General features: G+C 32.0%; 1 protein-coding gene across 1 annotated transcript; it reads left to right on the forward strand.

The window, feature by feature from the left end:
- The first annotated feature begins 3,761 nt into the window (after positions 1-3,761).
- LOC110467493 (piRNA biogenesis protein EXD1-like) lies at positions 3,762-8,443 on the forward strand. Its single transcript, XM_021524695.1, has 5 exons — positions 3,762-3,829; positions 5,235-5,524; positions 6,016-6,096; positions 6,938-7,194; positions 7,755-8,443. The coding sequence occupies exons 2-5, from the start codon at positions 5,252-5,254 to the stop codon at positions 7,966-7,968; spliced, it is 825 nt and encodes a 274-aa protein (XP_021380370.1). The 5' UTR covers positions 3,762-3,829; positions 5,235-5,251; the 3' UTR covers positions 7,969-8,443.
- The last annotated feature ends 10,381 nt before the right edge of the window (positions 8,444-18,824 follow it).

The raw sequence follows: 18,824 nt of genomic DNA on the forward strand, positions 1-18,824 counted from the left end.
ACGATGGTGCTAAATTGGACTTGGATTCGAGAGAATGTTCAGATTTATACTCATTTGGTTTCAAGTTCAGAGGTTGTGCTCAATCTCATTTTCTCCTTACAGTATTAATTCAATAATATTCATATTTTTACAATGACTTGCAATAATTTAGGATACATTTAGTGTTGACTTCTCTTTCCAATGTTCACTTTTAACGTTTTGACCGTGTTACATTATTTAAGCTTGTTACAGTGGGGTTGAACACACTATGCAAACTTGTACCCGAGAACATTTTTATGATACGGGTTTATATCCTGTTTTAAGTGTCAATATATTCTGAATGTGGCCATGCTGTTGACAACTAAACTACTGCAAAATGTATTCAATTTTTGCGTACACTTTTTTTTGATAATTGTTTTACTAAATATTTCTTCACTTGGATTATGCATAACAAATTATGAAAACGTTATACAGTACTTAGCTGGACTTAAATACCAGATACATGAGAAATATCTGAGAAGTATGAAGCTTAAAAAAGGAACCTACGATGTCTGAATTTCAACATATCTATATAAATCTGATGCAAGCTGCACTTGAAATCATCTCATTTAGGAGAGTGTAAAATAAGAAGATCTGGCAATTATCATACCTTTTGACTTTGAACAGTTACTCTACAACTTACAAAGCGTGTCAATGTAAATATTTAACTTTGATTATCTTTGACCGTGTGTGGTTAACATTGATTGTCGTAGAATGACAATATTGACAAATATGGACATATTTTTATCGTTATAACAAAAATTTAAACAGTTGAAGTTTTAATGAGTTTTCCCTGTGTGTATTCCGTCTTTGCGTATTGTAGAGTTATCTTCTCTTGGGAGCAGGTATTGATTGTTACGTCATTGGTTTGTGCAAGAAAATTACGTCGTTTTCTCAAAAATTGATGACGTTACTCTCACAAACAAGTGACGTAACAATCAATACCTGATCCCAAGAGCAGATAACTCTGCAATACGCAAAGACGGAGTATATACTGGTTCGATTGCGTAACCCCCGTAACAAGCTTGAATTGGCGGTCATATGTTTTGACTGGTTAATGTAGTTGTGTATTACGCTGCCAATACCTCCTTCTCCTCCTCCCCAATAGGTTTACAATGTTTAGTACTAATTGATAACACACCCTAGCATCAATTTAACGGTTCAGTGAACAGACATAAGGTCAGTGGTCCATAATAGTCACATGGCACAGGTGTAGCAATTGAAGAAAGCCATTTTCTACCACGAAAATAAACACCATGTTTTAATAAAACATACACAAAAAAGATTAATTGAAATCAGACAGTTTTGTGAGGAGGTTATGTCAATAAATGAATGTTTTCTCATTTTTGTTATAAATTACAATAAAATGTGTAAAATCATTTTATAGTATATGTAAAATGAGTAAAATGATTTTTTTTTTATAAAAATAATGAAGTGTTTGATTGAAGGATGGGTTGTGTTTATCATTCATGTAAATTGATCATTCTTAGGCTGTAATTACATATATACGATTTGTTTTTTATCAATAAATTAACTGCTATATTTTAAGACAATCTTATCCAGTCCACTAAGGGTACCACTAGGTAATAATGTTGATTAAAATAGTTATAAACAAACATTTTCATTTTACATTTAGAAGTTTCAGCCTGAGATTTTTTCTCTCCTGCATGATTGACTTGCAGGTAGTTTAGGTTCCTATTAGAAAAGCTTTATGTTAACTTGGATCATACATTGACGATTTGTTGATTTACTGATAATTAGATATTTTACTAAAAAGAAAGAGTAGAGAATACCTAAGCAAAACTCAAACTCAACAGCGATGATTCTAGAACAAAGTATGAAACGATAAACATAAATACACTTGAAAAATTACTACAGGGCCAAGACTTACCTTAGGCTTTCAGTCTGCATACGTCGCAAAATAATCTGGAAATCTAGAAGGGTGTCACCACCTTACAAATACTGGGTCCACCTTTTCTTTAGGGGAAAGGGTACATAAAGCTTGTACAGGATTTAAATATTTACAAATTTTCACAAACTAAGCTACCATGGGGGACTGTAGGATAATTCCTTGCCTTTCCTGTATAACATATATACGTCAGAAACATAGTTATATTTGGTATCTCCTTAGCCCCTGTCTTTTCCTGTCGACTGTGACTTGGTTTTGCCACTGTGTTTAGACGCTGAAGAAGACTTGTAGTGTAACTAAGTACATAATTTATTGCCCATTGAATATTTTTACGATAAAGAGCCCTCTGATTTGTTTCTTCTTGAAACATATCTGTGCATTGAATCAGCTGGAAAAAAACTTTCTGTGGAACTTTAAAATAATGTATTGTTTAAGACCTGGAACGCATTATCCAACTTTTTTAAAGTCAGACATCTGAAACTTGCAATAACATATCGCTATTAAATCATGAGAGTAACGCGTATTGTACATACGATATCACTGTCAATGCTTCTGTGTGTGTAATCAAAATGTATGACGCAAAGTCATCCAATACCTGCATTGTGCATTAGTTTTACATGGCTTTAATACACCTCACAGATCTGATTTTGCGGTAGTAAACACACCGAATCTTCCTGATCAGCCTCATGATAAATACATGTCAATTTTCATAATCACAAAAATTGAAGAAACGTCTTATATCAGCTTTCACAATCTTATATAATGCATAACTATAACTATCAAAAGGCACTTACTCTGAAGTTGTTTACACAGTTTCACACTTTTATGAAAAGGAAGTTTTTGAAATTTTATTCTGTATACACATTAAGCTGCAATAACACTGAAAACAAGGCCTCGTTCGTATCAAGTATCATTATATCAACCCAGAGGCCGTAGATCAGTTCCACTGTTTGGCACTAGATAAGTAGATAATGAAGAACAACCCACACGCAGGTAATTGCACCTTTAACATTTTTTATCAGTTATAGCATGCCGAGCACGAATTTGGCTGCATCATACTGGAAGTGTCGTCCTTCTAGGTCACATTTGTGAAACAGGGTACACGTGCAGAAAAAACCCTAATCAATGGATGTAAAGAATAAGAAGAGTACTGGTTAGTTTAAGATTAAATAATCTGTAAAGTGTGTATATCATGAACCACTTCACAAAAGGGATAAGGACGAAACAGCTGTATTATGCAGTGTAATTCATGTCTTGTATACTGTATCTGTTATTAGTTTGTAAAGGTGCAATCACCTGTGTATGTGTACTTAGTTCAACATTAAATATTGAACAATAGTGATAATTATCTACATGTTTTTTATATCTCAATAAACTGAATGGGTGAAGTTGACATTGGTCGATGAACCATGTAGCCTTCTGGAAGTCCATAAGGTGTTTAGGTATTATCAGCTAAGTGTTAAGATAAGATCGTGAAACACTTAAAATGATCACATTTCATTTTGTTAGTTTGCATTTAGGTTGAAGAATCATATGATATAAGAATTTTATAAATAGTAATTATTTTCGATTCAGGTCTCTTCTATGAAAAGTTGTTTTAAGGGAATTCCCGAAACAATGTACATGAATTTGATAGATAACCACAGTGCTATCATATGTAAAACGATTTAATTTAGATTGGGTATTTTCATGGTCACTTTTGATATTATCATGTCATATCTACGTGTACTGTGACAGGATACAGGTAAAACCTATTCTAGGAAACGGATTCCTTGTACTGTACTGAGAATTACACACGCTTACATCGCATTTATGAACTTCCTTAGTTACAATATGGGACCAAACATTTAAACATCATATGTCGTTGTGAATCTTGAGCACGATACCCGATACTCGATACAGGTAAATTGTCTATACTATTTACATAGAACGTGTAATACTTATGATAAATTTGATTAATTTGATTAAAGTTTAGTTTAAATACTTTTTTATTGATTTTGTTTGGTAAATAGATAAATCATCAAAATAACCTTAACACAGTATGGGTTCATATCGGGCGAATTCGCTACCAAATCGATCTGTTTATATAACAATTGTATTGTACCGGTTGCACGTACACTAATCATTTTACTTAACTATTTATAGGTAAGAACATACTTTGTATTATTACCAATGCATTCCTGTACATATTACATATTATGTATATGTTACATTAATATGTTAGGGGTCTGCAGTGCTGAAAACTTCATGAACACTGTGGCTTAGTGAGTTGTTTTCAGTGGTTTAGAGTCGATACACCGGTTATTTACACTCTTGGGATAACAAAGGAAAGATACGTTTTTGAAAGCTCGCAAAAGAAGTTTTCAATTCCTTTTTGTGTTAATTTATTTTTATTTTAATGACATATACATACCATAACTACGAAGGCCCATATCAACCGTCTCTTTACAGCTCATTATTGCATTGTTTCAATAGGGAAGTGTACTTTATTGGAAAGTATCAATGAGACACATAAAGATGTGGTGGGTAATACATTCTTGAGAACCTGGTGACGCCTATATAGGAGTTCATGCTGCCTTACCCTTTGTTCTGAATTCTCCTGCCGATGTTTTAGTAGTACTGACATTCTGTTTATATTTCGTTTTTGAACATTTTGTCTATTTAGATCATTTTAACCAAACTATTCTGATAAGAGATAGATAAATTAGATAAATTTGTTTATAATTTATTTCCTGCTTATACCTTTTATTTGTTTACTGTATAGCGCTTTAGATTCGCGGGGTCAATATTTCGTAGTTTCGTATTCGGTACATATTCGCGTGGGTTAAAGTTCGCTGTGCAACCGAATCCCATGCATCGTGCAAATTACTTTGATTGGCTTCATTTAAGGATTAAACTTCGAGATACAGGTAACCGTTTGAAAACACTGATCCAGAGCGTCGTCATCCGCCAGTGACGTCATTCGAAAGAATATCAAATATGTATGTACATGTAGGAGTAAACTGTTATAAATTAATCACCTACTGTGTACACATAAATATGTTGTGGGACTTAAATGTAAGTGTTGTTTTTCACGGACTGTCCAGTTGTCCGGTGATAATCTGATTTGAGTTCATTTAAGCTTGCATAACAGCTTTGGGTTATAAGTATTTTCAACATGCTGTGATAAGGTCTGTAAAAGTGGTTAACATTTCCGATAATTTCGCTGGTGTTTAGAATTGGCGGATATTAGTCAAACCGCGAATATAGCGAAATTAAAACCGCCGCGAAATATAACCGCTATACAGTATGAACTGTCTTTCTTTAGATAACAGCAAATGACCGATGGCCACCTCTGATGTTTCTGCTCGGTCCAAAGTAAATGTCAAGGTATTTCAGGATCTAAACACATTTCAAAAATCGGGAGTGAAGGATCAGCTGATGCAGAATGACTTTCTAGCTTTTGATACCGAGTTCAACATGAACAAGGATGAAATACAACTTGCACTGGTACAAATCGCCACCTTTGACCAAAATGTGTTTTTATTTGATGTACTGAAATGTCCAGATATTATCGTAGAGCTAAGGAAAATTCTGGAATCGAAGAAGATAAAAAAGGTACAAATGTTAGAATATAAGGATTATATGTTTCTAATTTATGTGTCAACAAGTTTTAAAACGTTAAATGACATTTTAGTAACTTTCTTTTGAGATTAATGTGAACATTTTGAGAAAAAAATCATTTCAATCAATATATAAAAAATTGAATATCTAGAATCGGACACCAGGTAAAGTTAACACTTTAATACTCAAGTTGGAAGAAAAACATTGTTTCGAGAAGAACATAGTGATTCAAAATTATAAAAACGATTGATGCGACACATTCTATGCATGCGACACATTCCAAACAAAAGTTTTATTTAGTTCGACAAATCAACAAAAATAAAATATGTTATTGTTTGTGTGTAATTCTATATTACGATGGTTTGTATGTAGTTTTATATTACGGTGGGTTGTGTGTAGTTATATATAATGGTAGTTTGTGTGTAATTATATGTTACGGTGAGTTGTTGGAAGATATATAGTTACTGTTTTTTTAATGTCTACAGGTAATCCACGACTGCCTCAATGACAGTAAAGCTCTGTGGACCACACATGCAATCCAAATGGACAACGTATTCGATACAAAGGTAAGAATCGATTTATGGGTATTTTGTAGCCAAAAATTACCTTGAAAATAAAAATGACAAAATCCACCTACACATTTGGCACGATTTATACATGTTTACATATTTTCTAAATTGGCATATGATATTTGCTACCATAAAATACAGACATTTCCAATGCGTTGTAATATCTTAATTTCACACAACAGTTCCTCATTTGTTGCAATTAAAAAACGGTTTACTATATATTCCTTCCCGTTGTTTCACTAGAGAGTTCCAATCAACCAAAAGTTTGTGAACGTATTCCGTCTTTGCGTATTGCAGAGTTATCTTCACTTGGGAGCAGGTATTGATTGTTACGTCACTTGTTTGTGAGAGTAACGTCATCAATTTTTGAGAAAACGACGGAATTTTCTCACAAAAACCAATGACGTTACAATCAATACCTGCTCCCAAAAGAAGATAACTCTGCAATACGCAAAGACGGAATAACCGATGATGAAGTATGAGTCTACGTAACAAGGGGGTTGACACTGATAGTGAATTATCTCTTCCCAATTGTTTAATTGTAACTTAATATAGGAGTGTTAAGCACCCGTCCCTTTCGTTGTATTTCTACATTTGTTTTCGGACCATCTTTATATATATATTTTCAAACGATTTGTCCTCCTTAGCTCCACTATTAAGTCCTAAACTGACGTCATGTCCTATGGTCTAGTAAAGGTTATTGGGCGTCCGCATTATCAAACTAAATAAATATGTGATCGATGTGAAGTGATATTTAATATATCGGAAACAAAGATTGAGGGACATTGTGTGATGATTATAGATTATATATACATGTATACGATTTTTCCTCTCACAGTTGGTCCAGCAGATTTTGGACTCAAAACAAACACAGACGGTCATGAAGCATATAAAACCGACTGGCCTCGAGACATTGTGTAAAAAATATGTCATCTACATCAACGAAGATTTAAAACAAAGAACTAAAGAAGAGCTCAAACAGAACCAAGCGTACTTCTTACAACGGAACCGTGATGGCAGTATACCAGATAGGATGAAAGACTATGCCGCTCAGGACGTGACAGTACTCGTTGATCTGTACAAGCAAATGGAAAGGTATGATCACGAGTTGTGTTGAATGCAAATAAGTGTTGTAGAACACAACTAGCATAGCCAACATTAAATTGTGAGGACATGATTTGATGCATTTCAAAATGTAATGAAAATTACCAAACAACCGTACAAAATCCCAAAATGGTAAATTTTGTACGTTTTTCCCTTGAACCGCGTTGCGTGAAATTCAATGGTACTAGTAACCTGTATTACACCGATGTCTGGTAATACCGTTTTATCGATAGTGATTTGATAAATACAGCAGGCCAACTATGTAGAGTAAATCCATAAACTTACAATCAATCTGGTAAAAATGATGAAACAGAATTAGTTTCTTGTTGTTGTAATTTTCGAGACATTGGTCAGGTGAAATTAACATGCGGTAACCCTGAACGAGTTAATATACATATAATGGAAATGACCGACAACAAATAGAAACAAAAAAGCTATGAAATTATAATACATAAGCATATTTTCCAAAATACAACTTGATTATTATTTTTTTATATAACATATGTCTTTTATAAATGGAGGTGTATTTCACATCAACTTTTGTATTCCAGATCACTCGGGGATATGCAATCACTGTACGAACGTTTAATCAACGTCTCACTTTACGCATGTCTGAAAGGTGTTCCCTGCAGAAAGAGATATGAAAAGGACAGGGGCCTGCTCAATTATGTGGCTTCACCAGAGCTCGCTACACTTGTTCTTGTTTCTCCAACTATGACTCGAAAACCGTACAGACGTGGCAATAAGGCTAAACCAAGAAGATGAGAGCAGAAGTGGAGGCGACGGATAAGAGGAGAGGAGAAAGGCCAGTGACTGACTTCGCCTACGTCTATCTAACGTTTTAAGTCTCGTGATGATACTCATACTGATATAAAAACATTATGTCTTAGAGACTTTAAAACCCAAACAGGAAAGAGTGGTGTCATTTGAATGATACCTGAAAGAGACATGTATTTGTTTATACACGGTTTTTATGTCCTCGCAACAGCTGTAGTCCTAAGAAAATGTTCCCTGTGAAAAAAAACATGCAAGAAAATCCCAAATGCTGCAGGGGCTACATAAGATACGGTGATATGAGTGAAAAACATGTACATCTTGCCTTTTTTCAAGTACTGACAATGGTAAGGTATGAGCCTGTGATATACTGATTAAGTTATTTACGCTACAGACATGTAATATACTGATTAAGTTATTCACGCTACAGACATGTAATATACTGAGAAAGTTATTTACGCTACAGACATGTAATATACTGCTAAGTTATTTACTCTGAAGACATGTAATATACTGTTAAGTTATTTACTCTGAAGACATGTGATATACTGATTAAGTTATTTACGCTACAGACATGGAATATACTGTTAAGTTATTTACTCTGAAGACATGAAATATACTGATTAAGTTATTTACGCTACAGATATGTAATATACTGATTAAGTTATTTACGCTACAGACATGGAATATACTGTTAAGTTATTTACTCTGAAGCCATGTAATATACTGTTAAGTTATTTACTCTGAGGACATGTAATATACTGATTAAGTTATTTACGCTACAGACATGTAATATACTGTTAAGTTATTTACTCTGAAGCCATGTAATATACTGTTAAGTTATTTACTCTGAAGACATGAAATATACTGATTAAGTTATTTACGCTACAGACATGTAATATACTGAGAGAGTTATTTACTCTGAAGACATGTAATATACTTATTAAGTTATTTACGCTACAGACATGTGATATACTGTTAAGTTATTTACTCTGAAGACATGTAATATACTGAGAAAGTTATTTACTCTGAAGACATGTAATATCCTGTTAAGTTATTTACTCTGAAGACATGTGATATACTGATTAAGTTATTTACGCTACAGATATGTAATATACTGATTAAGTTATTTACGCTACAGATATGTAATATACTGATTAAGTTATTTACGCTACAGACATGGAATATACTGTTAAGTTATTTACTCTGAAGACATGAAATATACTGATTAAGTTATTTACGCTACAGACATGTAATATACTGCTAAGTTATTTACTCTGAAGACATGTAATATACTTATTAAGTAATTTATGCTATAGATATGTAATATACTGAGAAAGTGATTTACATTATAAGCATGTAATATACTGATTAAGTTATTTAGGCTTTTGACATGTGATATTCTACTTGTACGTGTACATGTAATAAACTCATACTGTATATACAGCTAATATAATGTATAGACAGGAACAATACTATACAGATTGGTACATTTATCTTTAGGCATGTGCTATACATATAGCCATTGCCATTTATGTATAAACTGGGTTTTTATGAAAACATGTAAATGTTTGACATATTGTACATACTGACATGTGTTATACTGACATTAACGTACTGTATAGACTTGTAATATAACATACCGATATGTATGTAGATCATAGAGACGACAAAATACTGTATGGATTTGTAATATAAAATACCGATATGGATGTAGATCATAGAGACGACAACATACTGTATGGAGTTGTAATATAACATACCGATATGGATGTAGATCATAGAGACGACAACATACTGTATGGAGTTGTAATATAACATACCGATATGTCTGTAGATCATAGAGACGACAACATACTGTATGGATTTGTAATATAACATACCGATATGTATGTAGACCATAGAGACACCAACATACTGTATGGATTTGTAATATAACATATATATATACCGACATGTATGTAGATCATAGAGACGACAACATACTGTATGGATTTGTAATATCACATACCGATATGTATGTAGACCATAGAGAAACCAACATACTGTATGGATTTGTAATATAACATATATATATACCGACATGTATGTAGATCATAGAGACGACAACATACTGTATGGATTTGTAATATAACATACCGACATGCATGTAGATCATAGAGACGACAACATACTGTATGGATTTGTAATATAACATATATATATACCGACATGTATGTAGATCATAGAGACACCAACATACTGTATGGATTTGTAATATAACATCCCGATATGTATGTAGACCATAGAGACGACAAAATACTGTATGGATTTGTAATATAACATACCGACATGCATGTAGATCATAGAGACGACAACATACTGTATGGATTTGTAATATATTCGAGATCCACATCTGGTCTTTATCGTTATGATTACATGATTTACATCTTTAATATGACTAGTGAAGTTGCTTCATACCGAATATCTGTGTAAATAGTACGTGATTTATTCTCAGTTTAGATGTTTTGTGATGTGTAAGTTTCGTATTAATTGTTTGACATTTGTAGTAATATCAGTATCGTATGGATTCCCGGTGAATAAAATGAGAATTTCGTTTTCTTTTATCATTATATTCATTTTCCAGATTTCCATATTTATTTAAAGAATCTTACGTTGTTGACTCTTACGTAAGCAGGCTATGGTCTAGGTTGCTAGACTTATGATACATGCTTCCGTGTATAGGTCTATTTTAGCTCGAGTTACATTGTGTACATATCATATCAGGTCAGACGATTGCGCAAATACGTACTAAGCTATGACACAAGTATGCGTCGTATGCATTCAATAGTATTGTTGCACGGTACAAGGCCTTACTATTTGTCTTTTGCTGCAGACGTCATTACTCGTTCTGAGAATTCAAATAATAGCACAACACTCTTCTGATAATTTACGTTTGTTGATATTTGCCTCGGAGTCAACTCTTACCTCTCTGAGGGTTCTATATTTGATATTAAATTAAAAAACAAAATAAAGTAACAATGAGTTGTTTCACAAATTCATTTTACTATCTGGACAGCTTCGAAACTTACAAATACATTTGAAATATCAAAACCAGGAAAATAAATATTTGTATTAGATGAATTAATTCCGGTGCAGACATATTTTTGTATTGGTTTGTTTAACGCTTTGCGTCCTTACAACAGCCAAAAACATACTAGAATGTGTACTTTGGTAAACATTGCCAAAACAACAGAAGAGAGAAAGGAAAACAGAGATAGCGTATGTGTTTAATTAAGGAAGCAGATTTGTTTTGGTCTCTTCACTGTCTTCTTTCCTCTTAACGACATGGGAAAGGTTAAGGTATGTTATAACCTAATTGAGGATTTCCCATTATAGACATGTTATATAATGTATAGACATGTTATATAATGTATAGACATGTAATATAATATATAGACATGTTATAGAATGTATAGACATGTTAAATAATGTATAGACATGTAATATAATATATAGACATGTTATAGAATGTATAGACATGTCATATAATGTATAGACATGTTATATCATGTATGGACATGTTATATAATGTATAGACATGTTATATAATGTATAGACATGTTATATAATGTAGAGACATGGTATATAATGTATAGACATATCATATCATGTATAGACGTTATATCATGTAAAGACATGTTATATCATGTATAGACATGTTATATAATGTATAGACATGGTATATAATGTATAGACATGTTATATAATGTATAGACATGTAATATAATGTAAAGACATGTTATATAATGTATAGACATGTTATATAATGTATAGACATATCATATCATGTATAGACGTTATATCATGTAAAGACATGTTATATAAGTATATACATGTAATACAATGTAAAGACATGTTATATCATTTATAGACATGTTATAGAATGTATAGACATGTCATACCATGTATAGACATGTAGGTGAATGTATAGACATGTTATGTAATGTATAGACATGTTATATCATGTATAGACATGTTATATCATGTATAGACATGTACTATAATGTATAGACATGTAATTTAATGTATAGACATGTTATATCATGTATAGACATGTTATATAATGTATATACATGTTATTTCATGTATAGACATGTTATATAAGTATAGACATGTTATATCATGTATATACATGTAATACAATGTAAAGACATGTTATATCATGTGTAGACATGTTATATAATGTATAGACATGGTATAAAATGTATAGACATGTCATACCATGTATAGACATGTTATATAAGAATATACATGTAATACAATGTAAAGACATGTTATATCATGTGTAGACATGTTATATAATGTATAGACATGGTATATCATGTAGGGACATGTTATATAAGTATAGACATGTAATACAATGTATAGACATGTTATATCATGTATAGACATGTTATATCATGTATAGACATGTTATATAATGCATAGACATGTTATTTCATGTATAGACATGTTATATAAGTATAGACATGTTATATCATGTATATACATGTAATACAATGTAAAGACATGTTATATCATGTGTAGACATGTTATATAATGTATAGACATGGTATATCATGTGTAGACATGTTATATCATGTATAGACATGTTATATAATGTATAGACATGTTATTTCATGTATAGACATGTTATATAAGTATAGACATGTTATATAATGTATAGACATGTTATGTAATCTATAGACATGTAATATAATGTATAGACATGTTATGTAATGTATAGACATGGTATATAATATATAGACATATCATATCATGTGTAGACATGTTATATCATGTATAGACATGTTATATAATGTATAGACATGTAATATAATGTATAGACATGTAATATAATGTATAGACATGTTATGTAATGTATAGACATGTAATATAATGTATAGACATGTAATATAATGTATAGACAGGTTATATCATGTATATATTTGTGGTTAACTGTTATGACAATTAATAATATCTTAGATTTGTAATATATTGTTTACATGTGTACTTTATTATTTATACATTAACATATTCTATATATATTTGTAATATAATGTTTCAACATGTACTGAAGTGTTCACTCATGTAATATACTATTTAGACATTACCATATTGTATACACTTGAAATATACTGTATAAATATAGACTGTATAACATATAACATATTGTATAACATATAACATATTATATAGACATGTAATATATTGTATAGACATGTAACATATTATATAGACATGAAACATATTATATAGACATGTAACATATTGTATAGACATGTAACATATTGTATAGACAGGTAACATATTGTATAGACATGTAACATATTGCATAACATATAACATATTATATAGACATGTAATATATTGTATAGACATGTAACATATCATATAGACATGAAACTTATTATATAGACATGTAACATATTGTATAGACAGGTAACATATTGTATAGACAGGTAATATATTGTATAGACAGGTAATATAATGTTTCTGAGATATGTGAGATACTATTTAGCCATTAACATACTGTAATGACCAGTAATTATTCGAGATCTCCACATGTTCTTAATTATAATGTTTATTTTGATTTAATTATATTGTTATATGCCGAATATCTGTGTGAACGTTATGCTATTTATTTTCTGTTAAAATTGTTTCATTTTGTTATATGTTTGCTTCGCATTAAATGGTTAACCTTGTTTGTAGTAACATCAGTATCAGTTATGTACGGAATCCTGTTGAATAAAACAACAATCTTTATTTTCATATATTTTTCTATAATTCAGATTTTAACATTTGTTTATAGTAACTAACGTAAGCAGACTAAGCTCTAGATAGCTAGAATTACAATAGATGTATAAGAATGCTTCTCTGTAAACGTTTATTTTTTAGCTGGCGTTATTTCAATAACATTATGTCATACTATTGTGTAACCACGTACGCATTTTTACATATGCATACGTCCTATACACCCTATAGTTTTAAGAAATTTCACGATACCTGGCCTCAATACATATCTTCCTCGTCGACATTTGCCTTCGTCCTGAGAATTCACATTGCACTACGAAACACTTCTGATAATAAACTGATCTTTGCCCCGGTGTCAGTTCTTATCTATATGAGGGGCCCATGTTTTAAAAAAACATTATTGACATGAGTGCTATAAATAAATGGTGTTTTTTGTAATATACTAAAAAAAAAACACTTTAAAGCGGAAGTGTTTTTTTCTGTTTTACAATTCCGTTATATTCCGGTTGGCGCCTTTGACATTATGTTAACGTTCCTTTTGAAAGTAAATAGTCTGGTTTAATGGCTGTCATCTCTATGTAGTGATCAAATGTGATACAATGTTGTCTAGAAATAAAAATAAACAAAAGGTAGACAAAATCGGGTCAAAGTCATTTTCTGTGATGTACGATTTAATCAGATTGCATTTAGACATTGACAAACGAACTTCAAAAATATGTGCGGCAGGTCTGTTCCGATTTCAGTATATCACTAATGGTAAAAAGCATGTTCAGTGATATCCATTATTTCAACTGTCATAAGTTAAAAAAAAAATCCAACAAGCATAAAAATAAAAATTTAAAGTACAAATGTAGTTTATACTGGCATATACCATCTTACCTTTACAAACGAAAAAGAATTATGACAAAAGCTGTAAATCGAGAACTAACAAAATATCCTCAAATCACAAAAATAAGTCACGGTGTTAGTATAGGTTTATTTGCGATGCCATTTAGACTGTAATGCGTGTATGGCTTATTTTCAATGTCGTTTTCCTTTAGGAGAGATCGTCGATTTAAAAGGCCCCGTCTTGGAAAGAACACTCCTAGTAGTGATAAAATTTCAGGCTAGTTTACAGTTATTACAAAGCGTCAGACATTATTTACCCTTATATACCAGGTGTGTGCAAATATGACATCTACAAAGGCAGATTACTTTCGATAGAAATTCACTGCATATCGAAGCCTGCTAACAGCTTTCGAGATATATTTGACTGCACGTAATGCACGCGTATTTTCAAGCTGGCCTATTTTCAAATCAGACTTGTCATCGAGATCGTAGGGTATTGACTCGTACACACATAATGCAATGAGGAATTGATAAATAATCTATTGTAGATTATAACAAAACAATTGCTTTATTACATTACTGTGCGTATATTTCTCACAGGCGTTGAAAATCGACTGGTGGATATGTAATTATTCAACCTCACTTTAACAAGTAAGCAGTAGATAATCACTAGACATATGAAGCAAAAAATGTAAGGGAACACATATTTGAACTTAAGTTCGTCGATCAAGAAAGCTAAGCAAGGATATATTTAACTGCAACATATGGCCATTTCGTGGTTCCAAATGTTAAAACATACGTGTCTAACGTGTTCCGAAATATACCGATAACGGCGAACATGAAAACATATATAAAGAATCCGTTTTAACGTTACAAATCTAAAACTTCTGGATACAACAGATAATATTTATTCCCGAAAGACCATTTTATCCACAAGCACTAGCCTCTTCAATAAGATTCTACACAAACAGCGTATTAAACGTTACGTGTCTCAACGTTTCAAGACCGACTAGTCCCTTTGTCAGGAAGCGATTTGTATAGTTTACCTGTTCATCGATGTGTATTCTCCAATTGTACCTTTGATGCAATAAGTAATGTATTTGAAATGAAATCGATGTGACGAAATTGTATATTCCGTACGTCACTCAACCCGACGTTTCGCCTATCGATAGAGAGCGTATAGCCGTATACACACAGTATGGAATACATTACAGCTGGTAGGGTGTAGATCTAGCCCCCATGTGACATATGACATATACCATTTCGTCACATCGTTGTACAGGTAAAAAATACAAATCATCCATACATGATCACTAATCAGTCACTTTAAATATTAATAATGTACAAATTAAGGCAAAATGTCAAAAAGCTCAGATTTGTACGGAAGAGCATTAGGGCCATGTAAAAATAAATTTTAAGATAATAACACGAAAATCGAGATAACAAATCGAAATTTCGACTTCCTTACTCGAAGTTTTAAGACAATAACACGAAAATCGAGATAATAACTCGAAAATCGAGATAATAACTCCAAATTTTGACTTCCTAACTAGAAATTTTAAGATAATAACACGAAAATCGTGATAATTAATCGAAATTTCGACTTCCTAACTCGAAGTTTTAAGACAATAACACGAAAATCGAGATAATAACACGAAAATCGAGATAATAACTCGAAATTTTGACTTACTAGCTCGAAATTTCAAGATATCCTAACTTGTATTCCCAATGAAGAACGATATTCATAATCTGTTCAGCATTTTCTGACTTGGTGTTGGAGTCATACTTACAATAGTAAAGAGTGCAATACGAAAGAAATATATTTATTAAGATACCTTTTTTACAAAACACCTCCACTGTTATGTATCGATTAGCAGACAATTCGATTATTAATCAAGGATCTTATCCGCTACGCTGACGGACATGGTTTGGGAAATATTACTACTTTCCACAAACATTGCTGTGAATAATTATAATGTCCAATCTCCCTAAAGGGGCCTGCAGGCTATAACTGTTTTTGTATAAGTATAGATAAAGTATCGTCATTTTTAACAGTTAAATAATGTATAGAATACCGTAGAAAAGTGGTGGGCTACCTACTACAAAAGTTGAGGGATTGAATGACGTTATTGGCTCGCACTCATACATAGCCATTTTGACGCCATCAGCATTAACACATTCACCCCTGAAATTTCATAATGAACTATTCTAACCATTGGATTGGAAGAGTCCAAATGTGTCTTCAGGGGTGAATGAGTTAAGGTAAAGGGTACCATTGGGAAAGGTTTATTCGTAAAGAAGAGTTCCACTCAGAGGTTTGGGTTTCTTTTTCTTTCTTTTGTTTTTGTTTTTGTTGTTGTTGGGGGGGGGGCGGCTTTTAGTATTCTCCCCTCTATGTAGAATATGAAAAGCAACTTTAGCTAAAGGAGCTTTTCAAGCTTAAAGTAACTTCCCGTGTCAAGTTGTTCATATATTTTATGGCCCATAGATTGGACACTTATTTTGATGTAATGATGCTATAATTCCTTTGTGGCACCATTGGTGTACGCTTTGTAATGTAAAGAGTTCCAGTTCGAACCTTGTTGTTTTCATTTTTTATCATCGTTCATTCAAATTTCTTATTTACCGTAAGTTATTCAAAATTCCAGTAACACTAACGTTCCGTAATGACGGTAACTCGGACATTGTCCCATTTTTTTTTACAACTTATGTTGGTAATGATTATTCAATATTTACAACAACAACAAACTTTTGTTAGGTGATTTTGATAATACTAGTGACGTCATCGTAAAAATGTAGTCTAGATAAATTAATGAATATGTGTTTCATGTACTGTTGTAAATGGAGGTTTACATATAATGCTTCCAAAACCGGTATAATTGTTTTTAATGAATCGAAGACGATATATTCAAGATCTAAACGCAAATGGTTACTTGGTTCGATAGAAGTAAGTGAAGTAGAAAGTATCGTCCATGTTGGTGTCTACCTTGACAAATATAAACTAGGTCGTCCTAACATAGACAATGTCGTGCACTAGTTAAGAAGTTCATGTTTTGGTTTTCTATGTTCCAATCTGATAGAAGAAAATATCAACCCTTTAGTTGGATTACGGCTGTATAGATCTATCATTTTACCACGTGGTCTGTACAGTTGCGAACTGTTGTTTCTTCTCTCCAGTGCGGATTGGAGTGGTTTAGAAAAGATCCAAAATCTATGTGTAAAATTGATTCAATGTTTTCCTTTACGTAATAGATCTGACATCTGTTTAGGAATGTTAGGTTTAACAACCGCAAGAGTAGATCAATGTTTACTCAATTTTGTATGATCGTTGTGCAATCTTATGCCATATTGTGCCATTAAGCAACTATTTTTATTGCGTTTATTACACAAGTATTATCATATTTACAAGAGTACCGATGGTATAATTCCATATGTATGGTCTATTTTACATAAGTAAAATGTATGAATTTATTAAATCGGATACATTCCCAAAGAAGGTTCAGTGGAAACAAATTGTTAAAAAATCTGTTTTGAATAAGGAGGAGGACAATTGCAAAACTCGCTTGAAGGCCATCAATTATTTCAGTCGTTTCAAAATTCTTCAGACCTCACTAGTAACGTCGCCACTTTACTGTTTCTGGCGGTTTTTAAATGTTCGATATGGCTTACTTTGTCAGAAAATTGCAAAGTTATGGACAATTAGCCCGGATTGTGAACTATTATGTTAAAAATGTAATTGTTATGCTGAAGATGCTTTAGCACATTCTTGCATTGATTGTCGCCATCCCCATGTTGTAGATCTACGGGATGTTTTCCTTACAAAAATTGTGAATCACTATCCAGTTGCTGTATATGTATATGTTGACACTTTAGAACGTGATTGTTTTATTACTAAATTGCTAGAGTTTGTTCCTTTAGAACTGCAAGAATTGTTTACTAACGTAAAAGACCTAATATCGTTTAGATTGGACTGTTTATCATTTATTATCAAAGTGTCGGATTTAACATTTCAATAATGTTCGCTGCAATCCTGAACATATACTACTTCTACGTTGTTAAAAAAGCATAAGTGTTTTGTAATGTGGCATATTTTTGATATTCTTTTTTATTTTTTTGTTACTTCTCTTTTCCTCGATTAACTTTATATGCAGCACATTTTCTGTCAATGAATTCATTCTTCTTTTGTTATTTGTCACATTTTTTTTTGCACGTATTTCTGTACTTATTCACTAATTATTCATTAT

This window comes from Mizuhopecten yessoensis, unplaced genomic scaffold, assembly GCF_002113885.1.
Source record: "Mizuhopecten yessoensis strain PY_sf001 unplaced genomic scaffold, ASM211388v2 scaffold11175, whole genome shotgun sequence".
In the NCBI taxonomy this organism is placed as follows: domain Eukaryota; kingdom Metazoa; phylum Mollusca; class Bivalvia; order Pectinida; family Pectinidae; genus Mizuhopecten; species Mizuhopecten yessoensis.

Excerpts from the sequence above, each read along its gene's own strand:
- LOC110467493 (XM_021524695.1), top strand. The coding sequence starts at position 5,252 with ATGGCCACCTCTGATGTTTCTGCTCGGTCCAAAGTAAATGTCAAGGTA. Across the intron at positions 5,525-6,015 it reads AATCGAAGAAGATAAAAAAG|GTAATCCACGACTGCCTCAA; the intron begins GTACAAATGTTA and ends TAATGTCTACAG. Across the intron at positions 6,097-6,937 it reads ACAACGTATTCGATACAAAG|TTGGTCCAGCAGATTTTGGA; the intron begins GTAAGAATCGAT and ends TTCCTCTCACAG.